Here is a 25,066-nt window from a genome sequence, read left to right on the forward strand (position 1 = left end):
CTTACCTCAATTCAGTATACAGAAGCGCTTTGCATTAACTGGTTAAAAAAATAGACACCTTATCTCGTAATAACTCGTAATTACGAGAAAATGTCTCATAATTACGAGATAAAATAAAGTGCTGTCTGAAAGAAATCAGCGCGTTCTCTCGAGCCTATCCCACGCGGTTTGGTATTCACGTCGCCCTTTACGTAAGTCTTTCGTCGTAGCTCCACCGTGCGCGCGGGCTTTGCGTCACGACGTAACGCGAGCGCGATAGCAAGGAGACGGCATGTCGGCTCTTGAACGGCAATGATAGCGCTTCCGCAGTTACTACCTTCTTAGTTTGAGACATACGGAAGCGCATTGCATCATTACATTTATGGATGTGCAGTTAGTGGTTCTGAGTGAAGCAGTGGCCAATGTGGCACCTTTCCTTATCTCGTAGAGATCCTTATCTCGTAATTTCAAGATAAGGTGTCTGATTTTTTTTTCTTCCAATGAATGCAATGTGTTTCCGTAATTAAGAACCTAACTTTAACCATCAACTCAGACATGATGGTGTGCTGCATGTGACTGGTCTTAGATCCCCAGGAGGACTAGGGTTCTGATAAAGTTAGTATTTATACCAGAAAAGTTTTCCAACAGGTAATAAAAACCAGGTGTGTACACACACACACACACACACACACACACACACACACACACACACACACACACACACACACACACACAGAGTTTCTAATTACTAGTGAAGTAAATGTGTATTGTGAGCTCTCCTCCATTTTCTCTCTCACCTTCTCAGCTTTGTCCTCTACTCTGCTCCTCCCCTCTTTGCTCTCCTCCTCCTGCCCTGAGGGCGCAGTTCAGCCTGTGGTCCTACTCATCCTCCAACTGTAATACATTAGGGGGATTAACATTCTTCTGGTAAGCCTCAACAGTACAAACCCAAACTACCAAGCTTTTCTGTCCTCTCTTCCTAGCCCCTCCAGCTTGTGCTGTCTTGCATGTAATTTCCCGTTTGCATTAAAACTGTCCCACCATCCTAATAAAGGATTCCAAAATGAATGCCACATGCTCAAATGGAAATTCTTTGAGTATATCCTGCAAGTGTACAGGTGGACACACATTTTGCAGACAGGCAGCACACGTAGTTCATATCATTATGTAGTATTTCATTTTAACAGTTATTAGTGGGGGTATTAAAAAAATGCATGATTAATATATCATGGCATGAAACTTGGACCTGGGGTAAACTGTACCTCTGGAGATTTATACAGAGTTTTTAGTTCCAGTGTAGCTGAATTGAGTTAAATTCAGTCAAATCTGACTATGCACAGCTCTTGCTCAGTGAATGAAAGAAGCCATCCTCAGTGGACCTTCAGTATCATAATTCACTGTCACAGCAGGTAAGAAAAAGGTAGAACCTCCATTCAAAGCTGAAGAGATGTTGATTTGAATGATAAGCCTCCACTAATTACTCTGATACAAACTGAATGACTGAAGAAATTAACCAGCATTTCTGGCTCTGTAAGAGGAAGGAGAGAATATTGAAAATAACTTGCCAATGAGCTATTCAAACGATACGACTTGTGTCATTACTGCTGCATGGCTGCTCATATGTGGTCTATCAAAAAATTTTAATCACAATAAATTGATGAATTTTTGATGAGCTCTGTTTGTCATAAATTCAAGAGTTGTATTCATGATACATAATGCAGGTTTTCATACCAAAATACATTAATTGTAAACAGTTGGAGCTAAAATAGACTTACAGTTAGTAATTGTATACACACACACACACACACACACACACACACACACACACACACACACACACATATATATATGTTCTTTTTAAATTTTTTTTACTGTATCTGGCTTCTATGATGTTGTCCCACCCAATACTAAGGAAATGCCAATCTTTAATATAGCTATAATTTAAAAAAAAAAAGTCAATTTTATTTAGTTATTTTTTACTTTAGACAGTTGATCTGAACAATCAAGAACAGAAGACTGGGACAAAGTAGTCTTCAAATAAAATATAACCTGGAATCAATTGCTGTCTGGATTTAAAATAGGAAAGATCATTTTCATGTGCATAAAAGAAAATAGGTGAAATTAGCTTAGTAATATTTCAAGTAGCTGTTTTTATGCATTCTTCTATTTACACTTACCATATAGCAATCTAAACAATGTCATGATTATTTTAAACAAATAAAATTAGTAAATGAATCCAGAGAGATTATTCACATCATCAAAACTAAATTATCAAAGTCAGTGATTGTTTTACCTCTAAATATCTTGTTACAATGCACAGAGAAGCAGAGGCCAGATAGCAAAGTGTGAAAAAGAAATTCATGGTCATGTGAGAAATTGGAATAGGAGAAAAAACAACCTAACAAATTTATTTTTTCAAGAATAATATAGAAATAGAAATTATGCATTTATGTAGGAAAGGCTTATCTGCCATTTGTTGTCTATCATTCTAATCATAAACTCTACATAAACATATTAGGGATCAGAAATCCCAATAATTCCCTTCCAAAACAACTGACGAAAAATAAAATTAAGAACATTTTTATTTCATAAAAATTCTCCATAAAATTTTGGTGAAAAATGGAACAGTCATATCTTTGACTCTATGGATTTATCATTTCAGGTGTGGGGATGTCACAACCCATGGGCCACATTGACTTCTATCCCAGTGGATGCTGGCCAAAGGCTACAACAAACTAGATGACATCTGGCAGGGTGAGATAAAATTAGACTCCCTTAACACATTTTATTAGATGAAATGGAATCTTAATGATACTGTCACACTCAATCATGCAATCAGACTCTAGTACACACACACACACACACACACACACACACACACACACACACACACACACACACACACACACACACACACACACACACACACACTGTAGCTCTTGTCTAAAACCTATCCCAGACACCACTAATTGGCTGATATTTATCCAGGAGCCTAGAGGAGCAGAGAGTGCAGGCAGGGCTGTTTTCACATGGGATTAACCCTGCTCCAAATCCCAGAACACTTCACAGAAAAAACTGCAACACTCTTGACTGCATCATCTGGCAAAGATTGGCCCCTGCTGTCCTTTTTACCCAATCTGCCCACTCTGATTTAGCTCAGTGTTTCTGAACTACTGCTCCACTTGCAGAAAGTGACTCAGTGCCTCATTTAGTGTTTTAAGCATTCATAACTTGATTCATCAGGTTTGACAGCTGAAAACAAATTTCTTATACAGAAAAACTGCCGACTCTTAAAAAACCCTCTACTGGCCAGCATTTATTCATTGATTTTTTTTTTTTTTGAATTGGAGCTTCATAATAAATACCACAATAATTCATGGCTAAATTGACTTAACAGCCGTTACCATTTTTAAGCTCAGAGATAGTACTTAAAATCTGAAAAATCCCTGCCTGCTTAACATTAGTTTGTATAATAAACTGAAAAAATCATCCACAGTGGAATATTGAAATTATCATTGTTTCATAACTTTCATCAGAGATTTAAGTTTTAAAAAATCTCTCCCTTTCAGTCTCTTTAATCAAACACGGAGGAGAATTATTAAGCAAAGTGAGGAAAATTGATCTTCTTTATGAATGGACCCTGACAATATGAGTGGATTTTGGTAATGGCTCATATTCCTGAGAATCAATGAGTTCTGAGTTGTATCTTCCAATAATGTCTTCCCGTCATGTTTTTGTTGTTTTCTTTCCTGTTTATTGCTATTTTCCTTTTTGTTAATTCTAAGTATGTGTTGCCCACTCTATATACCTGGATAACATGAGCTGTGCTGTATGCTTGTCTCTTATCTATTATATTGCCACATGATGCTATTAATGTTTTGTTTTGTTGGGGAAAAACAATAGACTGACCACAAAAAAGAGACCTATCTCCCATAAAAACTGAGGAATCTGAAAATCTTAATGATCAAACTTTTCTACATGATTTGTACCATATCTGATGTTCCTGATGCAGAACTTTTTCATTTTGTAAATGTTTCAATTCAATTATTGATAAATATTCTTGTTTTAAGAAAAATAGAGTAAAAGTCTTTTTAACTGAGTTAGAGCAAGATCATCCAAAACGTCTCTTCCAGTGGCATATGTTCAGACAATTTAGGAATCACTTTACAATAGGAAAAGTTATTTCTGACAACTATACACACTACTTCAACAATTCAGCCTCCAAGTATTTTTTTAAGCAGATGAACCATGGGAAGGGTTAATGAAAAGAAATATGAACTGCTTTTAACAGAAGTTTTGCTGCTGTTAGACATCTTGAAGACAGAAATGATTTATGACTAAACTGAACCAAACTACAATGTAATGTTTTTCACCAAGTTTCAGTCCATCCTATCGTCGTAAAAAATTATAGATGTTCCTCCTGATAATAAAGTCATTGAACACAAGTATTAACAACCTCACAGTCCAAGGGAAGGCTTTCTTTTCTTCCAAAAACATGACTTGAAAAGGTGCCAATCAGTCATATTTGTCTAGTAATAATTCATCCATCCATCCATTTTCTGTAGCACTTATCAGTTAAGGGTTGCGGGGGTGCCATGACACTCTTCAAACTGTAAGACTTTTTTTCATGCAGATGCAGTCATCTGTTCATTGCTCCAATACATTTCACAAGAACTGCTTTTTCTGCTTTCACTATAGATAGGCATTTAGAGCAGAAATACTATTCAGTTATTAGTGAGTACTCTAAATGCTATTTGCTAATTAGTGAGTATCTTCAACAATTCTTCAAATGCACACATCCCCTGCCACACCCATAGCCATGCAGCAACAATCAACTAAGCTAAACTAAGCTACACTCCAGCTATATAAATGTGAGCTGCAATTTGGAAAAAACTGCATAAGTCAGAGAGAAGGATTGTTTTTCTTGTGAATGCAACTGAATTCTGTGCTCTGTAATGTGGATGAAAAAGCCTATAATGATGGTTAACAAGGTGCATTAATGAGTAGAGCCATGTTTCGTTGCCATTTCAAATCTGTACCTTTTGGATGTCTTACAACATAAAGAGAAAACTACCTGAGAACAGCTTTAGCACGTATGAGCACTGACAAGTGTGAGCACAGACAATAGGACAGAGGAAATTATTGCGCTTGTGCCAACACTGTCAGCTGTTTATCAAAATGTTGCTGTCTTGTCCTGTTGTTTTGGTTTATTCTTCTTTAAGATGAACTGTCCTGTCTCAGTTGCGCTCCATTAAACGCATCAACCTCCTAGTGAACAAACACTGTAACTGGGTACCGTCATCTTGCCACTCCTGCTCCTGAAATCTCTCATGTTTCCCTTCAATGTCTGTTGTCTCACTTTCTTATAGCAAATTCTATACTGCCCTCTTTTGGAAAATAGCATAACTGCACCAAACCAAAAAACAACAGTCATTATAAAGACAAGTCATGAATAGTCACACAATTTTTGTTTTTGTTTTGTTTGTTTTTGAGTAGATGACTATTTGAAAATCAAGAACCATCCCAAGTACATAGAGCAGTCTTTTTTCAATTTTTTCACACAAGCCCCCCCCCCCCCCGTATAACTTGAAAAAATGTCATGCTCCCCCCCACACACACACTCACACACACACCTGGTCCCTGCCTGACTGTATATAACTGTTACGTATTAACAATTTATCATTTACAATGATAATACAAACATTCAATTAAAAAATGCAAAGATTAAAACTAAAGTTAATTAAACTTTTGTAAAGGCTGAATATGATGTAAACAAGTATTTGACTAATGAGCGCAGGCCACTGAGACATAATTAATGGAAAAAGTAGCTGTACTTTCCAAGCAGTAGATTATTTTAATTCAGCTGCCAGTCTAGCTGACTGCTGTCATGGGATTGGTTAGAGGGAGGGCAGCAGGCCCTTTAAACCCTCAGCGCTCTCTCCTCCTTCTGAGTTACATACGTTCTAGCTCTTCATTATATTAAACTTTGAGGGAGTAATGTGGTAAAACGTAAAATGTTGACAGATCTGATCTTTTTTTTTTTAACTGGGTTTTAAAGTCATCATCTTATATATATTTGCAAAAAATAGAAGCAGTGAGTGAGAGAGAAGAGTTTTTTTTATTCTGATCAAGAAGGCTTTATGAAGCCTTTTAAGCTTTCTCCTGTTTTCCTGAGTTGGGAGGTTTTTTTTAGTTCATTTGTTATTTATTTACATTTGTATTTCTTTACAGAAAGGGCAGGTTACTTTTGAGTTGTGTTTGGTTGTTGTTGTTTTTGGGGGCAGCATGGCTCAGCGGTAGAGTGGCCATCTAGCAACCGAAGGGTCGCTGGTTCCATCCTCATCTCCTCCGGTGACTATGTCGAAGTATCCTTGAGCAACATACTGAGCCCCTAATTGGTCCTGACTGTCCTGCAATGGACTGGCTGATAAGTGATGCCATGCCAGGTGCAACTGAAAGGGGCCATTCATTTGAGGACACCAACGTTCACATTCTAGACAGAGAAGACAGATAGTTTGAGAGAGGTGTCAAGGAGGCCATCTATGTTCATGTTGAGAGACCCTTGCTGAACAGAGGTGGGGCCTATGGCTCATCAGCCACCTACAGTGCTCCTTTGAAATCCCTCACCAGGAGATTTAACCAGTATCCCAATCAAAACCCTGATGACCCCAGTCTCAATCTGGGGGTTAATGGCTCTTGGCGAGCTACTCATCTGGTCCTTTGTGTTTCAGTTGACTCATAGGCTGACTTGGGTACAAACAACACTCTGGCCAACCCCTCACGTGATCCCCTAGTGGTTATATACCTGGATTTCCTCGGCTTCCTTCAGAACTGAAGAAGCCTCTTGGTTAAGAGGTGAAATGTCTTCTACACCCAAAAGAAGTCCAGTTGCCTACACCCAACTTACCATGTCCTGGATGACCGAGAGTCTTCAACGACATGAAGCTTTATCCAGGGTTCCCCTGGACACACAATGTTCAATTATCAATTTTTAACACAGGAACATAATAAAAGATTTAAACAGTGATGGCGGCACAGTGGTGCAGTGGTTAGCATTATCACCTCACAGCAAAAAGGTCCAGGGTTTGAGCCCCGGCTCGAGCACGGGGTCTTTCTGAGTAGAGTGTGCATTTTCTCCCTGTGCCTGAGTGGGTTCTCTCCTGGCACTCTGGCTTCCTAGGACATTCCAAAGATATGCAAATGATATGCTAATTGGATACTCTAGATTAATCGTAGGTGTGGCTATGAGTGTGAAAGGTTGTCTGTCTATATGTGTTGGCCCTGCGATGGACTAGCGTCTCATTCATCTCACACTCGAAAGATGCTGGGATAGGCTCCAGCGCCCCCCCCCCCCCCGACCTGTTACGGGATAAGTGGAAGACAATGGATGAATGAATGGAGGATGAATTTAGCCAAGGTCCAGTTTCAAATTCAGTTTCAAGAATTCTGTTCAATTCTCTTTCAAAAACATGTTCACAACAGTAAAAATTCGACAATTAACAGCACTGCCTTCAGTAAAATCAAAGTTTTTTTTGTCTCAGCATCATCCATTCATCTTGTTTGCATGTTCTCCCTATACCTGCGTGGGTTTTCTCCAGGTACTCTGGCTTGATTTTTTCTTAACGTCATCTGTTAAAAATGAGCCAAGAAACAAAATGACATATATGTACTGTATGGTACAATTGAGCAATTAACATCATGTGTTACATGTAGATTTTGTTGATTTTGTATTTTAAATTTAAGAATAAACATTTCATATGATTTTAGAGGGTTGATTGTTGGGGCATGGATGTCACTCACAAAGATTTCAAGTTTGCAGTTCCTAAAATTGATCAGGTCCAGTGGTTTGTTAACATCTGGACTGGTCTACTGAGTTGTGGAGTAACTGACCTGTTAGATGAGCCATCCTTCACTGTATACTTGACAAGTGGGTGACTGTGTGTTGCCTTCAAAGGGCATGCTACAGGCCTGTATGTCTAACCCCTAGAGTAAGAGGATCTCCATGGTATCTGGTTTTGTTGTCCCTTGTGTATGTTCTATGCCTGATTTCTTCACATGCTACTTAAGTTTAACTTGTTACATTTTTGTTCTGTTCAATGATAAGTTATCTTTGTTACTGTCATTGTATGTTTCTGGGTCATGTGCTTTCAAGTTTTGAGCGGTGATATGAGCTGCATTTTGATCAAGACTGCCTTTCTGCTCTGCACACATATACTGGCTTAAACACTGTAGATTATTTAAAAAAAAAAAACTGCTGACACAACATTGGCTTGTGATTGTGAAAACATGAACACTGAAGATATATCTACTTTACGTATCATGTGTTTATCTAGAGTCTTCTGTTATACACATGTATTGACATTTGGAGTCACTCATAAATTGTGTATTCTTTGACACCTGCCCAAGCCTTTCTGGCTGTCACCTGCATGTTTCCCACTCCCTTGTGTGCAAAAGGGCATCTGGTTTCAGTATTTAAAGCAGTCCAGAAGTGAAGCCTCTCTCCACGTGTCAGACTTTGAGGTAAGTACACTCCATGATCGCATTTGTAGCCTTGATTCACCTCTTAAAAAATGAAAAAATTCTCATAGCATATTATGTTCAACAGATGTCCCCTTTGCAGAGTTTGGGTCTTTTATGTGTCCTCATTGGCACATTGTATGGTAAGTAGTCTTATGAAATATCAAATCGCACAGAGAGAGTTAGACTATGTAACGTTAAGACATTATATCTGCATACCCAGCTGTTGGTTATTGCACCTGGTTGTCTTTGATCAGTGCAGGTGAGTCTTGTTTGATTCTAAGCATTGACAAACAGAGTGGTTTAAAGTGTGGTTAGTAGAATGATGTAACCAAGGCCAGGAATAATGAGGGTAGTTGTATAAATGTAGAAAGTAAGCTGAGTGGCATGTATATTTATAACAAGCACATTAAACTCAATTTTGCTTCCTCTATGCCCACAGCGGCTGAGGTCTGTTTTAATGAACTGGGTTGCTTTAATGACCTGCCTCCCTGGGGGGGCACTTCCCAGAGACCCGCTTCTAACTTGCCTTGGCACCCTGACGAGATCGGCACCCGCTTCCTCCTCTTCACCCAAAAGAACCGATACTATCAGGCAAGACAGAGATTTTTTTTTAATGAAAGATGAGTCACATACATAGCCTGTACATTTTATTTGGAAACCGATTATCAAACAGGGATGCATTCACAATTACTCTTTAAACTCTCAGGAGATCAAGACTGACAAAACCATCCAGGCATCAAACTACAATGGAATGAGGAAGACTCGATTCATCATTCCTGGCTATCTTGAAGAAGGAGATGAGGACTGGCCACAAGAGATGTGTAAGGTAACTATCCCATGCTCTGCATACGGCCCCAAAATCTTCATGCCAACTGCATGTTAATTGTTTTCATGGGTTAGAGTAAAGGGTAATTAATTAACATTTATGTCATGTTCACATGGTGCATATACCAAAGGATTTAATCATATAATACAATATCCATCCATCCATCCATTCATTATCTTCCACTTATTCCTGTTAAGGGTCGCGGGGGGCTGGAGCCTATCCCAGCAGCTACGGGCGAGAGGTGGGGTACACCATGGACAGGTTGCCAGTTCATCGCAGGGCCAGCATATATAGACAAACAACCATTCACACCCACATTCATACCTACAATCAATTTAGAGCAGGGTAGGCAACCATGTACCATGGACAGCCCTGTGTATGCAGGTTTTCCTTCCAACCAAACACTTTAACAGGTAATTCCACAAATTAAAACACCTTCAACCACATAAGAGTATTAATCAGTGGAATCACCTGTTAAAGTGTTTGATTGGAAGGAAAGCCTGCATACACAGGGCTGTCCATGGCACATGGTTGCCTACCCCTGATTTACAGTATCCAATTAGCCTAGTCCCAGGGGTGAAAGTAAGCCAGAACGGGCTGAAACGCAGTTCCGGTAAAATATTCACGGCCGGAACGGAGTTCCATTAAAAAAAGGAGGAGAAGGGAGCTGTCAATATCCCATATTAAATAAAGAAAACGACCTCTGAAGGCGGTTTCACACTGAATGCGGCAGACATGGCGCGCTGTGCGGGGTGGGGCGCAAGCACGCGCAGCACTGCCGAGTTTCTGGGCTTGGTTTGCGCTCATGTGACGTCACAGCGCGCCCACATTCACAATGAATGGACTTACCCCGCGCAGCCTGCGCCTTGCTCGTTCAGTGTGAAACCGCCTTGACATGGAGTCGTGCCCATGAGCGCATCTCCGCATGCGAAGCGTTTCTGGTTGGCTGACAGACGGACACGTGGGTCACGTTACCAGCATTGTTAGTTTTGATTGGTTAAAACCGCACGTGTTCTGCTTTCACGGAACGAAAAAAAGAGAAAGAAAACAAAACAGAGGGCAAAATCAAAGAACTAGGCTGCTGGCTACCCTCTTCGGCAAAGGGCATGCACACAGAGAACACATGCAGATCATGCAGACTGCACACAGAAAGATCCCATGCCCGAGCTGGGACTTGAACATGGATCCTTCTTGCTGTGAAGTGACAGTGCTAACCACTGCACCACCATGCCGCCTATAATCTAATCTAATCTAATCCAATGTAATCTAATCTAATATAATAGAATATATTATATCATATTATAATAATATCTATCGATCGATCGATCGATCGATCTATCTATCTATCTATCTATCTATCTATCTATCTATCTATCTATCTATCTATCTATCTATCTATCTATCTATCTATCTATCTATCTATTCGGCTGTCTACCCCCTCATGTCATATCAGCTATAGTTACAGCTCCACCTGCTGGCACCAGGAAATGACAGTTTCTATAATTTGATATGATCACTCCCAATTTTTGTGAGAAAAATACAAGACCTTGATGACTCGTACACATTTCGAGCTAAAAGCAGTTATTTACTAATTTTTGCCTACATTTTCATCATACCTGAAAGTTTTGGGTTTTTTGTGCATTTTCAACATGTTCAGCCAATGTGTAATAAAATATATAAATAAAATGTGATCCAAGTTGTCAAAGAAAATTTGTAGCGATACATTTGGTTCCTGGGCTCTATGAACAACAACCTTATGAAAAACCGTTCTGATATCACGTCATTATTGACCAAAATATACTGTCTGCATGGGCTGCACGGTGGTGCAGTGGTTATCACTGTGGCCTCACAGCAAGAAAGTTTCGGGTTCAAGTCCCGGCTCTGGTGAGGGGTCTTTCTGTGTGGAGTTTGCATGTTCTCCCCATGCCTGCGTGGGTTCTCTCTTGGTACTCTGGCTTCCTCCTACTGTCCAAAGACATGTAATTTGGGGACTAGGCTGATTGATACTCTAAATTGACCATAGGTGTGAATGGTTGTTTGTCTCTGTATGTTGGCCCTGCAATGGATTGGTGACCTGTGATAGGCTCCAGCCCCCCTGTGACCCTTACTAGTAAGGAATAAGCAGAAGATGGATACCATCTACATTAGGCAATTTACAGTAAATGTATTGATTAACATTCATTGTTCACTTATGTTGTGCAAATTCCTTGCAACAGGATGGGAGCTCATCAGACATATGCAGTATGTTCAATATGTTTCTCCATTCCCACATACTATACTGCATGGAAATAAAATTTTATCCATGTAATTTATAGCCAGTAATTCAGAGCTGTGTTAATTGACAGCAGTAATACCATACCTGTTTCTCCTTTTGACATCTGCAGTGTTTGAGGGCTGGTTCAGTTTAAATATTCTTTTCATGATCACTAATATCTATATATATATATATATATATATGTGTGTGTGTGTGTGTCGCAACAGGTGGCGGGTGGACCAAGGAAGCAGACACAGGGTTAGCTCAGAAACACAATTTATTTGAATACTGGGGGGTGAATGGTGGAGGGAGGACGGTGCTGCTGGAGGTCCTGCAGGACAAGTGACGGTGGGGAGAGACAGAGGAGGAGGTCCAGGATGAAGGCACAGTGAGGATTGAGGTCAGGGTGGGAGCGGGTCCTTGAGACAGCTGACTGGCACGGCCGGAAATACTAGTAGGGCAGGAGAGCAGAGTGGAAACGTGAGACAGGAACACAGATGATCAAAAAAACCAGAGGAAGCAGGTAGTCAAACAACATTTGAAAAGCCGGACACAGTTACCACATGGTAGACTGTAAAGATCCGGTGGTGAGTGGCTGGAGAACTGGAGCATTTAAGCTGGAGAGTGATGAGTTCATGAGTAGCAGGTGTGCCAGTCAGCAGCAGCCAGCGTTGGGACCCGCCCCTGAGGAGGAAGGAGGAAACACACACAGGGAGGGGAGGGGGCACTCAGGGAAGACCAGGGTGTGTGTGTGTGTGTGTGTGTGTGTGTGTGTGTGTGTGTGTGTGTGTGTGTTATATTATAAATGGGACTTTTTAAAAAACCTAAATGAATGTAATAAATCTGACAATGTTGCTCCTGTGACTAGGTCACACTGAGGGAGAACGTGAACTGCATTGCTGTTGAGTGGAAGAAAGGTGTGCAAACTCAGTATGCTCAAGCTGCCAATAATGCCAGAGTGGTGGCTGCCCAGGTGGCATCCATGATCACATTTCTCATGGTAAATACATCATTTCACTTCAAGTAACTACAGCACAGGTTATGTCCAGTGTCTATTCTTTCTTGGGAACTTTTCTGTATTTTTATTTTTTTAAACTTTTAAATTAGCTAGGCAGTTGAAGATATGGTAATAGATAAGACACCATGTTTTACATACCAGTGGTTTATGTTGCAAGAAAGATTAACAATATCCAAACGACCAAAATGCATAGTTTATATTCAAACTATTGTTTCTAATATTCCTCTGAAATGTGTTCTAGTGAACAACTCTCACCTAATTAACAATATGTGACAAAGGTAGCCCTGCTCCATTTTACAGGTCAAAATACTTGACTGTCACTGCACTTGACACAGAGAGAGAACAATCGGTTATTTGCTCATCTTACATTTACTATTGTATAACTGTGATGTAGATGCCCTTTATGATTTACTGAATAACACATAGAAATGTTGGATTCCACACTTCCCATTCTGCAATATAGACACATTTTATTCATAAGGGACTCCCAAGAAAAGAAAAAAACACTAGATAGGTTATGAATGCAAGAGTTAAAATCTACCTATATATTTACAAATTTGAGTGACAGGTACCTTTTAGTACCTTTCACCTTTTAAAATCCTCTAGTCTCAAATTTTCATGTTACTGCTTCCAGCTGGCTACCAGTGTAATTGCAGAGGTCACATAGGATTTTGAAATACACAATAAACAAAAGTATTGTAGTATATCTGAGGTGAAAACTTATTCGAGCATTAGCCCATTATTCATGTACACAGGGCATATAATCTATTTTTGGGTTTAACATACAGTATGTATTGTATTATCCAGGCCCATTACAAGCAGAAGGCCGATAAGTTCCATATTATCGGTCACAGCCTTGGTGCTCACACTGCTGGGGATGCCAGCAGCCGCATCGGTGGCCTTGCACGCATCACAGGTGAACGTGCCACTCTATTCATACACACACACACACACACACACACACACACACACACACACACACACACACACACACACACTCTCACAGATGTATGTATGTATGTATGTATATACTGTATATATATATATATATATATATATATATATATATATATATATATATATACAGTATATATATATATAGAGAGAGAGAGAGAGACAGAGACAGAGACAGAGAGAGATACATACACATACACACCATATATACACCATATTTTAAAATTATTACTTTACATGGGCAGCATGATAGCGCAGTGGTTAGCACTCTCGTTTCACAGCAAAAAGGTTCTTGGTTCGAGCCGCGGCTCAAGCACGCGATCTTTCTGTGTGGAGTTTGCATGTTTTATCTGTGCCTGCGTGGGTTCTCTCCAGGTACCCTGGCTTCCTCCCACAGCCCAAAGACATGTAAGAGGGGACTAGGCTAATTGAATACTCTAAATTGACCATAGAGTGAGAGCGAATGGTTGTCTATATGTGTTCGCCCTGCGATGGACTGGCGACCCATTCAGGATGTACCCCGCCTCTTGCCTGAAGGCAGCTGAGACAGGCTTGAGCCACCTCACGAACTTTAACAGAATAAGCGGTAGAAAATGAATGTATGGATTACTCTACTTTATAAAAATTTCCTTTGAAAATGTTTGCCCCAACTTCCATTCTGAAGCTGCATAAATGTTATATCTCACCACCTTAATGCAGGTTTTATTATTCCTTCTCAATATTATTTGCAACATACTCAATAGCTTTTGCCACAGCTTCTGGTTATAGTGCAACTTTGGCTTTGCTTTATATGAATTGGCATTTGTGAAGAAAAGTGGCACCCCAATCTGACATGAAAATTCACCTTTGGGTAACAACACCAAGTAGGACAATATATTCTAATGATTTGATATTTGGCAATTTAATGTTGACATAAAAATGAAAATAGGATGCTTAATCAACTGGTACAGCATCCTACCATGGTGGCATATCTTTCTATGTCTTCACAGGACTGGACCCCGTTGAACCCTATTTCAAGAACACTAATGCTTCCGTCTGTCTGGACAAGAGTGATGCTACCTTTGTGGATGTCATTCACACTGATGGACTCCCTTTTGACACCAAACTAGGTACATTTTACTGTTGGTGAACACATTCAAAATGGGAATGCAATCTTTTATCAAAAAATGAATGTGTGGCAGCCATATACCTCAGTAATAGTTTTAAAAGCAGAGTGAATTGTCCCCACTTTTATTTTCAGTTTCTGTTTCCTGAGATAGTGACACAATTAAAAAAAGGGGGGGGGGGGGATAAGGCAGGATCATCCAGGAAATTTTGGTTAAATGTGGAACACTCATATCTTTGATTACATGTGGTTTATCATTCCAGGTCTGGGAATGTCACAACCCATAGGCCACATTGACTTCTACCCCAATGGTGGAGAACTGATGCCAGGTTGTCAGGCCAACAAAGGCCGTCCAACTGAACTAGATGACATCTGGCAGGGTGAGATAATTGAGACTCACTTAACACATTTTATAACATGAAATGGAATAACAATGATGCTGTCACACTCTATAATACACTCGCAAACTGCAGTTGAACAACTGCAGTTTGCACACACAAACGCATGCATGCACGCAGGCACGCATTCACACACACACAGTCTGTCCAAAAAAAAAAAAACTCAGCAATGTAGATGTTGGTCCCCTTTATACCGAGTTGTAAAGTAGAAATGTCTCAAAAATGTTAAAAATTGCTTGTTCTATTAAAAAAGAAGCAGGGTTGGTGTGATGAATCAACAGCCTTCAATGCATGCAGCATGGAGAGAAACCATTGTCATCATCTCTGTGGTTTACAGGGATGGCTTGTTACATACCAAGATGCTCACATAAAAACCAATTGCACATACACAAATGAACACTTGTAAAACCAAAAAACACTGAACTCTCATGCAATCAAAACACAAAAACAATAAAAGAGTAAAACATTCCATGTGCCTTAACAAATGTTGTAAAAATTAAACTAAAAAAATTTAACTATATTCAACTTAATGGATGTTCATAGTCTTCTCCCAAAAAGTCTTCTACAGCTGTCAATGTTGGGTCAATAAAGTTAGCAAGATTCTTACAGTTATTTCAATACTTCAAGTGATCCAGTCATGAACTGAGTAACTGCAACTATCAGCAGCTTTTCTTTTGAACCAAGTCTTATGAGCAGGACTGATTGGCTAGTCTCGGGTCAAGCAGCCAATTTCAATCAAGAAAACTGAGTAAATGATAGAATGATATAAAAAATATTATTGCAGTGTTGACAGTTCTGTTCAATAAAGATTCAAATGTAACATTGCAAATGGAAAGAAAACTGAAAGTTGAAGAATTGAAATTTGAGCCACAATAACTTATTGCTAGTATACTTAAAAAGTACAGTATAATGTATTTGGTACACATGGAAGTCTGGATTATGGTCAGTGGTGACATTTCATATGAATGAAGTATTTCTGTGTTACTTGCAAGATAGGGAGGTGTCCTGTGTGATGAGTGGATCTACAAATTCATTCAGCATAGATCTGACCTGATGAAATTTGGCTTACTGCATATATTGATGGAATCATGTTTCTGTCAATAATAAATTACATTTTAGAAATAAAATTACTGGTAACATTGAACCTCAACCAAAAATTAATCAGTTATTGGTAAAAATGATATTTATTGCATAACCTAGTGGTTTGCTGAATCATAATATTTTGATTGGTAATTTAATTTTACAATGACATAAAACAGAACATAATCATTAAATCCTCCCATGGGAAAGATTACTGTGACACAATAATCAATCGGTAAACATTTTTTGGCAAATGACATAAAAACAGCAGGAACAGTGCAGCAATTGTTTGGTTTTAAAACATGAAATGGACATGATTAATTGACCCTGACAGTCTACACAGTCCTGGTCTTGTGCAGTCAAGGCCACTCATCATATATCTTCATATTCATAACACGATAACAATGACTTATACCCTATTTTGTCATCCATGAAACTTACAATGCAGAGCTCCTCTATTTGAGTTGTACTAATGGAAAATCATAAAGAAACTCCAGCTGGAGTTATTCCTGCTGTACCTATCTGAGCAAATATTTTCTACAATGGATTACAACAGCTTCTTTTGAAATGTGCCGATGAGTAGCAAGGCTCAAGTGGAAACATTGGTGCCATGCCTGGGCCTGGAAGAGGGGTTGTGTTGGCACAGCTGAATCTGCCTCTTTTGATCCTATAGATAAGAGAGGAAGAGTGGGAGCCAGACCTACATAGCTGGGGGTCCTGGAACGTCTGGTGTTTGCACTTACTAGAAAAGAAAACAACAAAAGCCAAGACCTCTTACTATGTCTGTCTCTCAGTAACGCTATGCTCCTCCCTCAACAAGACTCAAACCTGGATGGCCACAGTAAAATATCTAAACTTTTGCCCCTTTTTCTTGTATCGGGAATAATTTTAAAAATCATGTCTCAATAATTTTTTTCATTTATTCTGTTAAATGTTCAAAGGTTTTTGTAATTTCTAAAAAAAAAAAAAAAAAAAAAAAAAAGAAGCATAGACTTGGATCAGAAGGTCATGAAGGTCAGCCACTTTTTTGGACCATATCCTCCCTATCTTTTTCCAGGTACAAAAAAGTTTGATGCCTGCAACCATCTCCGAGCCTACCAATACTACAGTGAGAGTATGGTTAAACCCCAAGGCTTTGTTGGATACCCCTGTTCTGATGTGGCCAGTTTTGAAGATGTAAGTGTTTTATTTTCACGAAGTATTTAATTAATACATGAAAAATCCTGCCCTAAATGTAGCGACATTAAAGTAATACAGGGTATGTGCAGTTACCTGCCATATCTGCCTACAGATTAAGTTACCATTGCGTGTACCTAATTCTCCATGCTGTGAACAAGCCATAGGAAATAATTGGTTGAAGAGATACAGTATGTAGTAAAAATGTTGACACAGAGTTGCTAAATGTTAAAATATATTTATTTTGCAGAGAAGTAATCAGCTGATCTGAATCAATTGGGAGTCTACCATAGCAGTTAGAGGTTGCCATGGTGATGCTGTTAAGTTTTTACTGAATGAGATGAGACTGAAGAACACCTCCTCTCAAACTGTAGTTTATTACTTTGAGGCTGTACTGCTGCCTTCATCTGATACTGTAAGAGATGTGACCTTTGCTAACCGTGAAGCAGGGTGCCAAACATTGTGTAACAGAGCAAAAAAGACCTGCATAGGTCATTTATGTAATTAATTTCCTTTTCATTCGGAGTAGATATAAATTGTTTATATATTTTCAATTTATTTTTTGACTTTCAAAGGGGTATTTGTTGCCGTCTAATTGATTTTAGGTATAGCCAGGAACATGACTCCAAATTGAATTGCATAAATAATCAGGTAAGGTAATGAGGATAGGTACTTAAAGTGAACATGTGTTTTTTTTACACTCATTTTGTGATGTAGTATACTTGGATATAAATCTAAAGAACCAGAATTAAATGTCTTGGAATACCCCAAATCAGGATAATTGAATTATATGGGGAAAACGTGTGAATGTGTGGTGTGCACTTAGCGAAAATCAAACAACTCTATGAGGCATCATGAGATTCAAAATAATATAAATCATTCTTTGTTGCAGCATTTAAGTCCTCAGAAATTGTACGTAAAATGGAGTCCAGAGCAGCTTGTGTATATATTAAATATGTTAGATGTTGGTGGTATCTTGCGTTCTGTGGTTCAGGGCATTCAGATTGTTTAAAGCAAGAGAAGAGACTGGATAAGGAGAAGGGGCCCATGTCTCTACAGCATGTTTATGGGGCTGCCACCTGTTGCTGCTGTGTGACATTGATATGGCTGTGAACAATTTCTTTGGTTTTAGAAGTTGATTCAGTAAGATAGATTTTTGTGGCAGTGGAGGGGAGATGTTAATGGGCTTCCCTCATGTCCGCCATGGGGAGGGTTGTATCTGCAGCTGTTGGTTTTAATGACAGTTTATCCCTGCTTTGGACACATGTCCCGATCAAAGGAAGACTGGGAGCATTGTGTATGACCTCATGACTATGGCCCTGTTGAGAGATGACAACACCTCCTTGTTGTTCACATTATAAATGCTCTGGGGTGTTACGCAGCCATAGCTGTCAGCCACAGTGTCCCACACACAGTTACTTACTATAAAACGAATGGTGTTCTCCATCCTCATATATGTATGGTGACAGGCTGCAACATTTTAAAGAAGAACAGGAGAAACATGTATCAGGGTTGTCCCTTAATGTTCACAAACAGGAGGTGACTCTCCATCATTGGTTGAGCTCACTTATCGCATCTCAACATATCTTTATATTCACAGGGCAAGTGTTTTCCATGTGCAGACAGCAAGTGTCCTCTTATGGGACACTATGCTGACAGGTTCACTCTGACTGATGGTGCATCAACGACAAAGTACTTCCTCCACACAGGCAGTGAAAAGCCCTTTGGTCGTAAGTACCCTGTCCTCCACACAGTCAATTTACCTGAGTTAAAGTAAGATTTAAGCCCCTTTCACACTGCACCAAAAATGCAGATCAAAGCGGGTTTTTCGGCACTTTCAAAGGTCGACTCGGCATTTCGACCCACATCGACCAACTTGCCAAGCGATCTGGGAGTTTAGCGGCTCGGCTCCCCTGCAGAGTGAAAAGGGCAACCCGCGTTGTCTCAGGTTTCACGCGACCTTCCTGTCTCATCCTGATTTTGTCACTGTGTCGCCTGTCAAGCTGTAATCGTAGAAGCTCCGGAAAAAAATAAATAAATGAAAAAAACTTCGGCTGGGCTGAGAGCACTCATCTCTCAATAAAGTTTTGGCCTCTGCCGTAAGATCAGTCCTCGTGTTGATGTCCCGCGAACATTCGACTTGTCTACGTCCATGTTGTCGAGTGTTTACCTCTCAGTGTTCCAGTGCACGTTTATGTGTAATGATGACGTTGTCAGCGCAATGACGTATGCCGGGTTTTTTGGAAGCTTCAATGCGCCCCTAATACCAAGCAAATGCAGGTCCAAAAACCCGCATTGACATGCGTTTTTCAGTGTGAACGGGGTATTAGAGAGTTAAAATTATCTCTACTCCAGAGTGTATTTAATCCCAATAGGAAATGGTATTAACTTATAGTTATAATTATCACATGTATCAACAGTCTGATGTATTCAGACACATATAAGTAAAATAGACTTATCCAAATTTTGCTGAGGACCCTTTTGAAGAACTTTATGTACTCTGTGTCCGCAGACCACACTTTGGGAACCCCTGATCTAGATCTAGAGAATAAATAGATTTTTTTGTTTTATTGTGTTTCATAATTCAACCAAGTGAACTTTTTATCTATGGACTGGTGCTATTCTCCATTCAAGTGGGAGACTGCATTCAAATGTGTTGTCATCCTTTTAAACAAAGCCATATTTTAAGGCTCTGAAAACAGTAAGTCTTGGGGTATAACTCAGAAATTTAAGTGTGGGTCTGGACCTCCAGGTATATAAATCTTAACTGCTTCCAGAATTAAATTTTTTAGGCTACCTATGGATTACCATAAATGATCTCAAGGAACATATAAAAATGTAGCCATCTATGAATCACTATTAAGTGATTCATAGATAGATAGATTAAGTTAAGGCATGGTAGTCATTAAATGTAGAGCACATAGGAGAAAACAAAAGCTTAGTCAAATTGTGTATGCAAGGCTGTGGCTACTTTCTGGAACTGTTACATATTAGTGCAGACTTCAAAATGTTTCAGTTAAAAAAATGAGTGCTTCTTTTTTGTTTTCTCTCTGTGTTCTATCTGTTAAAGTGATGTTTGGACACTATACAGCATATGGTGGAATAACTTGAAAATCTGCTGTTTTTGTATATTTCCAGGGTATAGCTACTACATAAAGCTCACTTTGGATGGTCCTTCTTGGCCTAACCCTGGCTTAATGTATGTAGTACTGGCTGGCGAAATTGAAAGCACCAAGGAGTTCAAGCTTCATGTGTAAGAACAATCATAAGTTTTAGTTGTACACATCCAGGGTGAACCTTGCCTCTTACCCGAAGACAGCTGGGTTAGGCTCCAGCCCCTTGCAACCCTTAACAGGATAAGCGGTAGAAAATGGATGGATGGATAGTTTGGCAGTTGCTCAAAAGTAAATTCATGATCAGAGCTAAAATACTCCTGCAGCCTGCTGTACCTGTTATGATTTTCTGATGGTTTCACTTTAGCAGCCAAGTTTTTTTTTTTTTTTTTAAAGAAACAAGTTACAAAGTATTTAACAAGAAATTAATAAAAAGATAAGTGAAAAATTGGTAAATAAAAGTAGAACTCGTACAATCATGCCACAATAGAGCATGAAAGGAAAGGAAAATAATATATAATTTACAAAGGAAAATAAATATGATTAATTTAGAGAAAATCCCTGACAAAGCTAATTTGAAAATGTGTATTTCATAGCTTTGATGTAGGAATTGGTGTCAGCCTGGTAGGTGATCTGATCTGAGGTCAATTCTGAACATTTTTTAAAGGAGTCTGATTATTAAAAAAAGATAAAATCACTTACAACCGGGGACCTAGGGACCCATCCACGGTGTGCCCCACCTCTCTCTGAATAGGCTCCCCCCGTGACACTTAACACGATAAGCAGTAGAAAATGGATGGATTGATGGATAAAGTCACTTACAGATAATTGAGGTAGAGATGATAAACATATTGTGAGTAGTGGAGCTTAGTGAAGACGGTATATGACAGCAGTATATATTCACAGCAGCCTTGACGGGCATAATTTACCGTATTAAATGGATGGATGAAAGTTTTTGCAGATGAAAAAGATACCATTTGTGAGTTCTTACAGAGTTTCAGAAAGCAGGATTAAATGATTTACCTGTGGATCCAAATTAAGTTTGCTATTAAAGACCAATCTCAATCGAGGTTTGTGTCAGTGGTAATGGCTTTTTGCTCTTTTGTTTTTTCATTACAGCAATAAAACATAACCAAGATGAAGTGTCCTGATAACTGAATAGTTCAGACATAAACCACTGCTGTGTTGTGTCTTCCTCCAGAGGTACACTGAGGCCTGGACGGACCTACGAGTTGCTGTTAAATGCTGAGGTTGATGTGGGGAATGTGACAGAGGTGAAGTTTCGATGGAACAACCACATCTTGAATCCAATGAAACCCAAGTATGGTGCATCCAAGGTGGAAGTGATGAGAGGAAAAGACAAAAAGATGTAGGTCTGCCTATTTTGTAAACACTAGCAAGATTGTAACCAATTTATAAACTGCCAGAGATGTAATTAGACTGTCTCAGCAATAATGAATAATTTATTAACTGTATGGTTTCTATTTCATATTTTCTATAAATTTGGTGGAGAAATATAGATGTGCTTAATAGGCAGCCTTGGATATTTTAATATAAAACCTGTTATATTTAAAGCCTGTTATTTTTAATTTTAGCATGAAGACAAAATAATTAAGTCTGAGCAAAAGTGACCTTCTCTTCATAATCTGAGCAGGATTTAGCATAAATGTTTGGTCAGGATTGATGAAATGTTCTACCATCTTCCGCTCATGAAATGTATGCAGATGTTCCATACAAACTCATATCTCATATCAGATAACAACTGAATTGATTATCTCCAGCATCAGGGGAGGATATTGATTATAATTATCATTATGGATAGAAAATCATAGCAAGTTCTCTGTCATGAAAGCAATTGTTTTAGTACTATGGCATAAGCAGTGGAATCACACACATCAGTGAAATAAAAACCTGAATCCTGAATTTGAAAAACAATGAAACATGGGCACAATCTTATAGATGAGGGCTAAATCAAATGACATCATCCCCAACTTGTGTCCTATTAAGTACACTGGCGTGTGCTGAAAGATTATCTTGAGATGACTAACAAAATAGCTTACTGTGACTGCTAGGTAGGAATAAAGTTTATTTAAAATTACTTGCTGTGTGGAGGGTGGCAACAGAAAAAACAGAAGTAGAGAGTTTTCATGCCTTTTCCTCCTGTTTGTTTCTCTTACGTCTTTTCTTAATGCTGCTTTTATGTCTGTAAGGGATGACTGCTGTGGTGGCACGGTGGTGCAGTTGTTAGCACTGTCACCTCACAGCAAGAAGGTTCTGGGTTCGAGCCCTGGCTTGAGCACGGGGCCTCTCTGTGTGGAGTCTGCATGTTCTCCCTGTGCCTGCATGGGTTCCCTCTGGGTTCTCCAGCTTTCTCCCACAATCCAAAGACATGCAATTGGGGACGAATTGTATACTCTAAATTGACCGTAGGCATGGCTGTGAGTGTGAATGGTTGTCTGTCGATATGTGTTGGCCCAGAGATGGACTGGCGACCCATCCAGGGTGTACCTCACCTCTTGCTTGAAGGCAACTGGGGTAGGCTCCAGCCCCTCCCGCAACCATTAACACGATAAGCGGTAGAAAATGGATGGATGGATGAATGGATGGATGGATGGATGGATAGATGGATGGATGGATGGATGGGATGACTGCTAGCTCCATCACTTGCTGCTGAATATTGTCTGACATTGGATAACAACATGCACATTACCCAGCAATCATTCTTGCATATCTGCATATGACAGAACATGAGAAATCAGTCATTTAATTGAATTTGTTATACATTTGTATGTTATCTTTTAATAAGCACAATCATCATCTAAAAATTTTAATCACAATGAAGATGATTTTAGTTGACTTACAATTTTAAATCTGGTGGTGGTTTATTTTAGAAATTTGTGTGTGTGAATGTGAAAAGTTGCAGTTTTAGAAAAGATGAGAAGGTAAGGTCTTGGTGGAAAAGAGAAAAATACAGGTCAGATTCACTGTTACAAATTGTATGGGGAAACAAAGTGCTTTTCATTTTATTTTCAATAAATGTATTTTTTTAATTTGCTATAAAGATTGGATAGATTGCATTCCCAATTTGTTCTGAGTTAGGAATCATGCTCAAAATATTCTTGATCGCCTATTTGAGCTTCCCAACAGAAATTCCTATCTCTGCCTTTTCACTTCTGTCTTGGTGGTCATTTACCAGTGGTCCTTTTCTCGAGAAAACACAGGCTGTTTTTGGTTCTGCATAATAAGCTACAGGGTTTCTTCAAGGACTTGACGGCAAAAGGTTGCTCTGTGTTGTGTTTTTCTGTTGTTGAACTGCAGCTGGCCCCAGTATGGTTACACTGGGTGGCCACTAGAGGACAGCATGGTACTGCCGCCCTCTAGTGGTAAGGGCAGCAGGGAGGGGGGATTTGGATGAGATGTAGCTCATTCTTCAGGTTGTCACATAAAGCTTTGTCATTCCTTCCCTCTAATATTATTACTTTACCTAAATTAATAACTTCTTTTATTAAAGTGGTTTGGGATGAATATTTAGCTTGAGAAAAAAACTGAAGCACACGTCCAGATTTATGGAATAATTTAGGAATTATTTGTTTTCATACATTTTGACTGGTCAGGGCTTTTTGATTTCAAGGACTCATTCCTCTGCACATATGTTCTGTGAGTATGGGTATTCTGTTCTATCTGTCACTTAAGTTAAACCCTGACACTCAAAATATAACATAAATTTGCATCATGTTATTATTATTATATTATAGCTCTTCCTTTCTCTTTATCTTTTTTCTGTCCTTCTCTTGTAGAACTCTCTTCTGTGGAACAGCCAATGTGGTGGAGAATGCCATCCAGACTGTGTCTCCATGCCAAGCTTGACCAGCCCCAATGTTGCACACAGTCTTTCAATAAAGATGGTTAATCTCTCATTGGATCCTTTGTGGTGTTTGATGATCCTTTGTTGGATTTAGTTGTTATACATTGATCACACAATGATATGTGAATGAAAAGACTATTAGGTTAAAGATTCAAAAGGCCAGTTTTTTTTGTTTTGTTTTTAAAGACATTGACAGACACAACTTCTTATCAGCTTCAACTTTTGGCCTGTTGAGGAATTTGATAATTTTGGTTAAAAAAAAAACAAGCCCATCTATCCATCGTAGCCAAGCTGACATTCAGCGAGAGGCAGGATACACCCTGGATGCGTCGCTAGTCCATTGCAAGGCCATCAGGAGAAATTAGGGCCTCAGTCTCTTGTTCAAGGATACCTCGATGTGGTCACCAGGGGAGATGAGGATTGAACCATGCACCCGTTGGTTGCAAGACGGTCACTCTACTTCCAAGCCAAGTTAGCATACCCCATACTTGGGCCGAATATGCATACATTTTCATACCACTCAGGCATTAAATAGTAATTAGTAATGTGTGTGTGTTTGTGTGTGTGTGTGTGTGTGTGTGTTAAAATGGGGGTGCCATACTCTTTTGACTCATGTTCATTTAGTATTACCTGTTGTGTCAAACCATTTTTTTACTCATAATATTCTTTTTATAGAATTGTAAATTTAACATTTATATATTCACAATTATTTTAATCCCACACTAAAATCAACAAGCACTGCTGTACATAATGTAACATTTAAAAAAGGGAGCAGTAA

The 25,066-nt window shown here is 39.1% G+C and overlaps 1 protein-coding gene across 1 annotated transcript; it reads left to right on the top strand.

The window, feature by feature from the left end:
* The first annotated feature begins 324 nt into the window (after positions 1–324).
* Positions 325–24,290, top strand: LOC147247696 (inactive pancreatic lipase-related protein 1-like). Its single transcript, XM_086181352.1, has 16 exons — positions 325–641; positions 2,642–2,733; positions 8,434–8,499; positions 8,585–8,639; positions 8,939–9,090; positions 9,206–9,325; positions 12,448–12,579; positions 13,405–13,513; positions 14,541–14,660; positions 14,920–15,036; positions 17,192–17,310; positions 18,911–19,040; positions 20,449–20,563; positions 21,625–21,792; positions 23,742–23,806; positions 24,241–24,290. The coding sequence occupies exons 2-16, from the start codon at positions 2,719–2,721 to the stop codon at positions 24,288–24,290; spliced, it is 1,533 nt and encodes a 510-aa protein (XP_086037478.1). The 5' UTR covers positions 325–641; positions 2,642–2,718.
* Positions 24,291–25,066: the final 776 nt, after the last annotated feature.

Source organism: Aulostomus chinensis, chromosome 16, assembly GCF_037954235.1.
Source record: "Aulostomus chinensis isolate RoL2024-O1b breed Wild chromosome 16, RoL_Achi_v1.0, whole genome shotgun sequence".
In the NCBI taxonomy this organism is placed as follows: Eukaryota; Metazoa; Chordata; class Actinopteri; order Syngnathiformes; family Aulostomidae; genus Aulostomus; species Aulostomus chinensis.

Coding starts and splice junctions, on each gene's coding strand:
- LOC147247696 (XM_086181352.1), top strand. Junction 17,311..18,910: donor ATGTGGCCAGTTTTGAAGAT/GTAAGTGTTTTA, acceptor TTATATTCACAG/GGCAAGTGTTTTCCATGTGC. Junction 20,564..21,624: donor AAGGAGTTCAAGCTTCATGT/GTAAGAACAATC, acceptor GTCTTCCTCCAG/AGGTACACTGAGGCCTGGAC.